The sequence below is a fragment of the Habropoda laboriosa genome, unplaced genomic scaffold, assembly GCF_001263275.1.
Source record: "Habropoda laboriosa isolate 0110345459 unplaced genomic scaffold, ASM126327v1 scaffold816, whole genome shotgun sequence".
Classification (NCBI taxonomy): Eukaryota; Metazoa; Arthropoda; class Insecta; order Hymenoptera; family Apidae; genus Habropoda; species Habropoda laboriosa.
The window spans coordinates 343,252-353,264 of NW_017101002.1; the positions used below are offsets into that span (position 1 = coordinate 343,252).

General features: G+C 50.6%; 1 protein-coding gene across 1 annotated transcript in view; it reads left to right on the forward strand.

Annotated features, from left to right (window-relative positions):
* Positions 1-1,905, forward strand: part of LOC108577827 (lipoma HMGIC fusion partner-like) — a 14,710-nt gene extending 12,805 nt beyond the window's left edge. Inside the window, exon 5 of the mRNA XM_017941035.1 lies at positions 1,467-1,905. Within this exon, the coding sequence (XP_017796524.1) occupies positions 1,467-1,600 (134 nt within the window). The 3' untranslated portion in view covers positions 1,601-1,905. The remainder of the gene's footprint in view (positions 1-1,466) is intronic.
* The last annotated feature ends 8,108 nt before the right edge of the window (positions 1,906-10,013 follow it).

Genomic DNA, 10,013 nt, shown 5'->3' on the forward strand with positions numbered 1-10,013 from the left:
GCAGAAATGGAAAGGCAGAAGTAAATTCTGCACGGTCTGCTCCAACCGACAGAAGGACCAGAGACGAGAGAGTGGGTATCGCAGCACGCGGAAGCCTGGGTTACATATTGGAGACTGTTTTGCAAAAAGAATATAAAACGTAATACTACAAACGTGCAGTACTCGGGAAATTTACAAGTAAATTTATTGGGTATTGGGAAAGGGTTAAGTTTGTGTTTTGAAAAGTATGGTGTGATCTGATTAATCGACCGAAGATTTCTTTACAACAAATTCTACCTCCAGTAACGATATGTTTTACGGCTGATGCCGTTTGTCCGATGTGGTCCGGTAACACGTTTATCGCGCTAATCCACCGAACCGAGGCCTCGTCGAAGCCTCATTTTTCGACAGACTTTAGCTCGAACAGCTTGATTCGTAAGACCAACGATTACCGAGGGTTGTGGTTCAATTGAATTAAACGGAGAACAACGTTGAACAAACGGTGATTTTCGAGCGGGAAACAGTTCTCGCTAAAGGACCGCGAGAATCACTCGAGGAATTCCGGTTGAACGGTGTCGTTAAGCGAGATTCTCTTCCCCCTGACGAGGTATAGAAAAACCAACGCTCTACAGGATTACTCTTACAAATGTAACGACGTTCTTGGAAGTTTGCACATTTCGGCGGTGAGTTCTGATGCCATAGCCGGGACATTCTCAGCGACGACGACCTGCACCCATTCTTGTGATCTTACGTAACCTCGCCGAGATTTATGGCAACTGTAACTTGGCGAAACTACGTGCCGCATCTGCGCCACGAGTATCTCTTGATTTTCTCGCGATTCAGACCAGATACTTCTTTTTTTTTACTATCCGGAAGAATATGATCAGACTTACCGTTAGAGAGACGTCCTTGTCTTGTAGGACGTCCTAGTTAAAGCATCAAGTACGTCTAGTGTGAGAGTCAGTTTGTCGTCGAGGTAACTCCGGAGATTGTTTAAAGTGCTAAAGTTGGTTCCTTAGATTTTGAAACGTAAACTAAACTTCCTTTGGGATGGATGCGTGGGGTAGGGAAATTTAGGAAAAGCCATCTTGGCGTCGGTCGGATCGGGCGACTTGTTTGGAGGGGATGGATGCGTGGGGTAGGGAAATTTAGGAAAAGCCATCTTGGCGTCGGTCGGATCGGGCGAATTTTTAAGGAGACGTGTATCAGCCCATTCGCGTACCACAGGTCGGGGGGAGCGCGACCGTGCCTAACAATAAGTGAGTATGAAAGACAAGAGCAAAGTTGTAACTTCGAAATAAAACCGTGTGGCTAACTATACAGTAGGTATACACCTAGCACCGAGGAACAGGGAACTAGAATAGACCTGTGCGAGGGATAATCGAAGGAAAGATAGAAACGGGTAACTTGTCAGGCGTTGGCAATCCGATAACAGAGGCGGTAGGCAGGAGGTGAACGCGCTGACAGACGTATCGCATCTGTTTCAGGAAAGTGTTCCGTGTCATGGTCGAGCCACCTGCTGGTAGGCTCGGTGGCGCTGTTAATGCTGTGCTTTGGTCTGAGCTTCTGCGCTGCACGACACAAGCCGTCCAACCCACACACCGATCCCCTGCGCATTTGACAATCGAGATACTCTCAATCGATTCATGCCTACGCCTCGCCGAAGACGACCACCCTCTCCTTCGTCACGGTCTGTTGATTCGCCAGCTGGACCACACCGCATCTAGAGGATCCCGCCGAACCAGCCATCACGTGGGTATCCACACGCTTCTGGACCACTCTATCTGTCCACCATCCCCCCCACACTCTCTAATTACGAACGAAAATTGATGTGTATAGCGTAGCGTTAGCTCGTCCGATCGTTTCTGCGTTCCGCTGCAATTTCACAACCTTCCTTCCTCCCCTTATCATCCCTGCAATGAAACACCACGGAACGCAGCAACTTTCTTACGGTACGTTTTAAGCAAGAAAGAAAAAGGGGAATCGCGCGTGTTCCTGGGAACATATTCGCGATCTCGAATGCGCTTACTCGGGATCGTGTTCGGAATAAAACCGGGCGAAGTTGTCGCGGTCGAATCGAACCGGCGGATTCAATCTCCTAATAAACGCGCAAGCAGGGAAGCGCGCGAGATCGTTCCGTGTTACGGTCCTCCGTCTCGCGGCCAAATGAAATTACGCGCTCATCTCGCGATTAATTTCCATCCGAAGGAATCTAGCCGGAGCTGTTCGGATTCCGGTGTGTAACGTCGAGAAGGAGGAGGAGAAACGTTGCACACACGCGCCTACTTCTTTTTCGGTCGCTCGATTCAGAGAACTCGAGCAAGCATGCAGACTACGCTTCTCGTCAAAGATGCACGACCCACTTTTTTCCACTTTCGTCCCGAAAGAGCGGCAAGGAGAGGGGAACACTCGGGGAAACGGGGCGGCGTGTTGCAGATGCTTTCGACAGGTGAACGCGCGCGGACTCTGGCCAGCCGTTTGTTATCGCGCAAGTTTATCTCTCTGCACGCGGCCAGTTCGCGATCGATTCTGCCTAGTTGCGACGTTCGCCACTCGAAACTTGGCTCAAGACGTTAAATACTCCTTTTTCCACCCTGCATTCGACTGCTCGTTGAATTCAGTCGGGGAGAGTTTAGCTGGGACGGTAACAGCGCACCGCTCTTTGTTTACGCCTCGCTATTAAAAACGGCGAGTTTTCGCCGAGTTTTCGCCGCCCTCACCTTTGCCCCTGTTTCTCAAAGTTTATCCTGGGTTTATTTCGGAGGAAGGATTACCAAAGGAAAAGAGTGCCGGAGGGGAAAAAATGTCGAAAGGCAAATTATATTTTACCGGCTACTGCAACCTCTGTGACACATTCACGAGAAAACTCAGCTCATTAGCACTCTCGCGACAAAAGACTCCATTCATCCGGCACTTGTCGCCGGTGATTTCCAATTAGAAGAACGAACGCAGTCGGATCGCAATTAAAATTACTCGCGATTTCGAAGAAAAAGGAGGAAAGTCCGGGGGGAGAGAGGTGCCGCGGGTTGATTTTCGGTATCGATTTAGGTATCGTCCAGTCGGTTGCTCGCGTGTTTCGGCCGATTTCGATGCGGCTACGCAACACTTTGGAGAGGAAAGGCGACGCGAGTGAATGGGAGATCGCGTGTCATACGATTTCCCAACCGCGGCAAAAACAACGCCGTCCTTTGAATGTGTCATAAAATCGCTAAAAGCCGTGGCCCCTATTTCTGCCCGCCTTTTTTCACCACTCTTCCTCTCCTTCCTCCCATCCTCGGCTGCGTCCCTTTTCGCGTGCCTCGTTCGCTTTTGCAGCCGCGAGAATTTTCGACCACGCCGCCTCGAGTGCAACGCCAGACGGAAAATGTAACTGTGAAGCCCGCGAGAAGCCACCTCAACCGTGCTTTTCCTCTCCGTTTTTCTGTGGCCTCGTTAACGAGGCACGTATGAACTAATTGCGTCGCGTGTTGTCCACCGGCAATTTTTCTTCCTTTTTGCGCCAGTTTGAAAACGAGAACGCGCGCAAGGGCATTCAAGAAACTCCGCTTCTTTCTTCCTTGATTCGCGTTTCCTTAGTTCTACAGACCGTGTAACAGACGCACGCGGTCTCTTATTAAAACAATATCGAGGAGATTGTTTTCGCAACGAAGAAGCGCGCAAAGTTGTTACGCATTTCGTTAGCAACGTAACGTTGGGCGAAGAACGCGAAACTCCGTGGACCGCTTAAACGAAGAACGGTAATTTAAATGGTAATCGAGCCAAGCCGTATCGCGGTGATTCCAAGTTAAATTTAAAACGTCAAAACTTGCGCCGGCGTCTCTCGCTCTCTGCTCGTATCGCCGGAGGAATCAATTGCGCGCGTTCTCCTCGCTCCGAGAAACCGTGACTCTGCCACCATCGGGAGATTTACCGTCGCGGTCGGGGATTTAAAGAACAAAGTAGTACTTTCTCGATCTTCTCTATCTTCTTCATCCAACGAGGAACATACGTTCCGGTGTGTCTTCCGCGTGTTACGCTGCTAGCTGTGAAAATTATTACGCTCGACTTCCCGTTTTTAACGTCCCTTTCCTCCGAGGTAGAGTTTCTCCGCAGAGGATCGGCGAGTGGTCGATCGACAACCTTGGCTCGAGCTGTCCGCTCGACTCTCGAAGCAAAGTTCCCTTGTAAATCCTCGTCCCCGTTTCGCACACTCCCTGCCATTTCTCTTGGTCCTTGAAGTAGAGGCAGTTTACGCTCCTGACTAATTGCTGAAACGCTACCCCACCTGACAGAGGACACGGTCGAAAGTATATCGCGAAGAGCTCTTCTTCGAACGTCAGCCTCCGGATTGTGGTAAACGCGGAACGGGGGAAGAAAAAAGAAGAGAGCTAGCGGCGGTGGGTCTGTTAAGAACAAACGCAACTTTCGTTCCAGTTCGATGCGGCCGCGCTTCCCATTGACTCTTCTTCCCCATCGCGCGTTGCACATCGGGCTATTCGGGGTGTGTGCATGTCGCGACGTCGCATCGGCGGGGAATACGCGCGGAGGGATGAAAGTAGCCGGAGCAACACAGCCATCCCGGGGCGAGTTATCGACGAAAGTTGGGTGAAACAAAAGTTGGAAAACTCGTTCGACCGGGAGTTTCCGCTGGTGGATCCACCTACCTACCGATTCCGTGATTGTTGTTCCCTGCACAGTCGCCGTCCCCGGTTCTCCTCTCGATTTCCACAATTCTCCGAGACCTGTTGCAAGAACCCATCGTCGTCTCCCCTTCCCGCACTCTCTACACTTCCACGTTGTTCCGGAGCAGATTCACCAATGGATATTCTGAATTCCTGGCGGATATCTCGCGACCTCGTTTTTCCGCGCGGCGTCACGCGTAACGCGACCTCTCCCAGGGATACACGTTGCGCTAACCAAATGCAATTTCCTGGCACAGAGTCGGGCCTCTTTCGTTATCCAACCTGCTTCGAGTACCGCCAATCGACGGCAACGAAAAGCGAGTGTTTAACAATCGAAAAGTAATTTCTTCGTCACCCTTTCTTATTTCTCTGGACTCGATGATCCTTTTTCTCGCACAGTTGTATTAGGTCATTCCGTAAGTTGGTACCGAAATCGAAAAATATTGTAACGAAAGTCGAAAGAAATTCTATTCTATTGATCCTTCCTCGACGATTCCTCTTCTAATTTACCAATCGTGCTCCCTATTCCCCACGCGAGAGTGCGATCGAGACCGCGAGCGAACGCGTCGTTCGCAGCTTAGTTACCAAGCGGTCTACAAGAAAGACCTTTTCAAAACTAGCGCGTCGTCTATTTTCCGGCCGGTACGCAGAGAACAATTTCTACGCTTCTCGAACGCCACCCCGTCAAACAGAGTTTCCAAGTTCATTGAAAATGCCTGGATCGATACGTCGCGTCGAGCGGTAAAATGGAACATTGACAAGGCCGGGGGAGGAGAACAGAAGGCACCGTGGAGGAGTTCTCTCGACGATCGCGCGGATAAGACACGACGGAGAAAGTGCTCTAACGATTCGCGGAATAATTAAACGGAATCCCCCGGGTCTGGATTGACTGGTGTTGGAGGGCAAGCTGGGTCGAAGATGAAACGATATCCAATTACACGATCGAAGGGTTGGCTGGAAGAACGGTGGGTTTGGTCGGGACGAGCGCGAAATCACGATTGGTTTTGCTCAAAGACGATCGTTTTCGTAAACTCTCGAGCGAGTGTTTGACGGGCCAGGTAAACGGTGAATCGATTTGTAACCTTCTCCTAGACCTTTTGTTCCGTATTTGCATGTAAATTGCCAGCCTTTCTCAGGGAGATAGGAGGAAAAAAGGGAGAGAGAGAACAGCGCGTCTGGATGCTTTTTAAGCTTAATTTCTGCCCTCGGGCGATAGCTCGTTAATCGCGACAAAGAGATTCGCGAGTAGCACGCGTTGGCAAGTGACGTTTGGTAAATAGAGAGAACCGTGTAAATAGCAGCGTCGCGACCGGAAAAATATATTCGATCGATTTCCAAATTTACCGCTATTTTTTCTCTTTTTTTTCTGTTTTTTGCTTCATTTCGTCGGCGGAAGTCGAAAACGTTCGCTAATTACGTGGTTGCGCTCCTTGGGCCGCTCGATCGCGGAGATTCGACCGCGACGGAATATCTGCCGTCAAAGTTGCAATCGTTTCGCCCTGTGTACGCCGTAACGCTTAAGCGTTGCTACGGAAATGGTCACTGTATTCCTGCGAGCGAGTTTATTCGCCAAGGCGAAACTCTCTCGTGTAGCTCTCTACTCACTGTACATACTTATACATATACATATAGTAAGTAAATATTCGACATGGCGTAAATGTTACGACGTATTATTATATTTTATAATAAAACTGGAATAAACGAACACGACTAATCGTACTTTCTTCTCCCCACACTTCCAATCCTGCTCCTTCTCCGTTCTATGATACTTGGGCGCGTGCGTAGGTTAAGGCGCATAACGGGCCACGAGCTTTATCGAGGCCGCGCGTTCAAGCCTCGTCGACCGGATTCGGAGCGTTAATTGCCGGGAAATGAATTAATTACCGGCGCTCGGTCGATTCGGTGGCGAGTTTAAGTCAACGGTTTTCGGGGCGCGACCGGTGTTCCCCGGTCAAGCGTTCGCGGAACGAATCGAAGGGAATCGAGGCGCGACTAATCCGCGACAATGCGGCCCGTTTGCATCGGAAACAAAAGGTATGCGATTCGAGCCAGGTGAAATTAATTGGCTGCCGCGTCGCGTCAGGCTACGCGAGTCCCCACGAAAACCCGGTACTTTTCCATTCGTTCGGACCATTGTCTTCGAAACTCGTCGAGGAGAGTTTCCATTCGACGAGTGACTCGTATCGATTCCGTCGAATCCCGATCATCGGTCGCGTGTAATTCCATTTTCAATGGACAGCGTAAACATCGCGGAACAAACGAACGCGTTTTCACCCGACCGACTAATTTTTCGGCAGCCGAATCTCTTTTGCCGCGGGACAAAAGCGTTACGCGAGAATAACAATGGTACCCGTTTAACGCCTTTCGAGAATCGTCCGCGAGATTCGCACGGGGACCGGCACTCGACGCCGCACAGACAAAGCGGGAGAGAGAAAAGGGACTTTGGAGATTTTTCCTCGAGTTGCCTTAAAATAGACTCTCGGCGGTTTCTACGGAAAATCTCCTCCATCGCTCTTCCACGGATCCCTTTGTGAATACTCCAACACTCCGAGAAGAGTGTCCTCGAAGGGAGAGGCCTCTGTCCTTGTCGATCCGCGGACGTATTTACGATTCTCCTCTCGAGAATCGGCTTTCACTCCGTACTTTCCCGCCGACTGCTCATCCCTCAATTTCCATATTTTCAACATTCCGCGAGTACGCGTTTAATGCGCCGAAATTTATGCGACTTGCTGCGCGCAATATGGAAAAACAGAGGGGATATATTCCAAAAACTCTGAAATCCCTTTTATCGATCGCGTCGTAAATCTTTCTCGCCGCGTTTTTCCCTACTTTATTTCACCTTTTACGAGACGTTGGACGTTTCCAGGTTACGCCGTTCCAAACTACGACCGCGAATTTCGACGGTGTAATTGTCACCGGTTCGTCGATACGCGAACGTAACAGTCGTTTAATTATCTCGCGCCCCGAGACTAATTGCTAAACAGGGAGGCTACGGGAGCTGCAGCTTTCATCTTGGCGGTTTACCCCGGCCGAGATATCGTTCTTTTCGCCAGGACGATAAATTTTCCCCCGGCTGGGAGCATGGAAAAACCGCGTCGAGCGAAAGAACGGGCTGACGTTCGCCGATACGTTGAAAAAATTGCTGCCACGATAAGAAGAGTACGGTAAAGGACGGGGGAGGGAAAAAAGACGGCGAGGAAGACGAAGCTGGGAGAGCAAAAGCGGACGGAACGCGGGTAAGTCTTCTCCTCTTTCAGCGAGATTTCAACACACACGAGGCACTTACGCAATTAGTTCCAAGGGGGTATTAATCAATCGATGCAGATAGAAGCCTAGCAGAAGCGAAACAGCTATAATATCGGTCTCTGTGGCAAGTTTCACGTAGTTATAGAGAGGGTATTCGCATTCGCCAGGCAACTGCCAGCTCGAGCACCGTTCGTCGTGCCGCTCAAACGCAATCGAGCCTGTAACTGGAAACGGAGCAGCCTCCGTTCGCGTCAATATCCAATACCGTCGCGACAATCCGGTATCTCTACTTTGTTCCGCTTAAATTTCCATCGCGATCCGCTACGGCAACCACGAAGAAAACGTTCGCGAGTTTAGTTTAGTGTTTGTTCGCGTTACTCCTCGCCGTCCCTCTGGAAGCAGACCGAGCTCTTCGATGCTCTTTCCACGGATAAGGTCGCGCAGTTTCCGGAACAAGAGAGATATAAAAGCGAGAGGGTAATTGGGTGTAGTGGCGCCGCGAGAAATATCGTTCGGAAGGAGGATTTAGCGCGGGTCACCGGTTCGTTCCATCTCCGGCGTCAATTTTCCACCGCCTTCCTGTTTAGTATCGGCGACGTGCCAGCCGAGAGGGCAAAACGAATTTTCCACCGTCTAATCGAGTTCGGATTGCTAATCCTTGGTACGATTCTCTCACGCGCTCTCCTCGAAAAGTGTGCGACGGGACCGGTAAATTCCACTTTGAAGCGAGCCGCGACGCGGCCAACCTTCCGTGTTCCCGTGAAAGCGATGCAAAGCGGTAAAACCGGCCGATGCAAAGCGAAAGCTAGGTCCGCTCCCGATGCTGCTGCATCGCTAAGGAGATTTTCAGCTGGAATCTACGTGCGAAGTAGCACTTGTCGTTCGAGATCTCCCTTTCCTCCGCCCCTTGTCTCCTCGCCGTTTCATCCGTTTGCGCATCAACCTGCTTCCTCCGTCTCTCCCTTTCCACGATTGTAACCAGAGGAACAAGCTGGGAAATCGGTAAAGTTACCGCGACGCGACGGAGGAAGGAAAGAAGGAAGGAAGCGAAATAAAACACCGGCATAACTGTTTTGCACTTTAAAATTTAAATTACGCGGATTTACGTCGGCCGCCGGGCCGCGCCGCGCTCGTTGAAATATGATAACCGAAGCTGCCGGCGCAGGAGAAAGTCACTTTAACCGTATTTTTCCTCGCTCCTCCAGATATTCTTTCCCCCCGTATTTAGTTTTCTCCAGAACCGCGCGACGCGTTCCTTCGGCGGGGCGTAATTTGCAAAGTTATCAGGACACGTTTCCCGCGGAGTAGATCGCTGCAAATCCCGTCACGCGGCTGATTTATCTCGGTTCTCTCCCCGTGCTTTCACGGGGGCTTCGTTTAATCCGCGGACAAAAGAGATAGCTTGTTACCGATCCACGAATCAATAAAGAAATCCTGTTCGGTACACGTCGAATCGTAAATCACCGGGTAAAAGGGTAATTTCTTTCGGTGCCACGGGATCCGTACGCGAGCGCAAAAACAGCTCCGCTGTCCAACTTTCCTCCTATTACAACCGATCGTGTATTCGCAGGGGGAGAACGAGATCATAGACGGTCGTAAAAAAATTTCCAACAGCCCTGTAAGAATCGCGGTGGCGCTCGATGGCATAAAAGTTTCCTCCCGCTCTCGAAGGAAACAACGAGAAACAGAAGATATAACAGAGGACGAGATCGTTTCTATCGGTCGTTCGGTTTTACCTCTGTCGTCGTCGCCGATGCAACGATCGGCTCTATCCGATTCGCGGGATCGTTACAGCGACGCGTTACCGTTCACGGCCGATCCCTTTTGGAAACGCAGCCTCGGGGATTCGGTACGTGCGATAGTTCCGCTAGGTCTGTCGCGCGGCAACAGAATAAATTCGACGAAACTGCGCGACCAACTTCCGGCTGAATAAAATTCAACTATTTACGAGGTATGGAGGTGCGCGGCCGAGCTCACCGCTCAACAACACAACTATTCACCGGCTGTCACTTACCGAAAATCGATTACGACCACGTCCCGCCGCAATTTCGAGCCCCGCCGTCCTCCTCCACTTTTTCCTACCAGGCCGAATTTAATCTCCCTTTTTGCCAACGTCATTTATCTTCC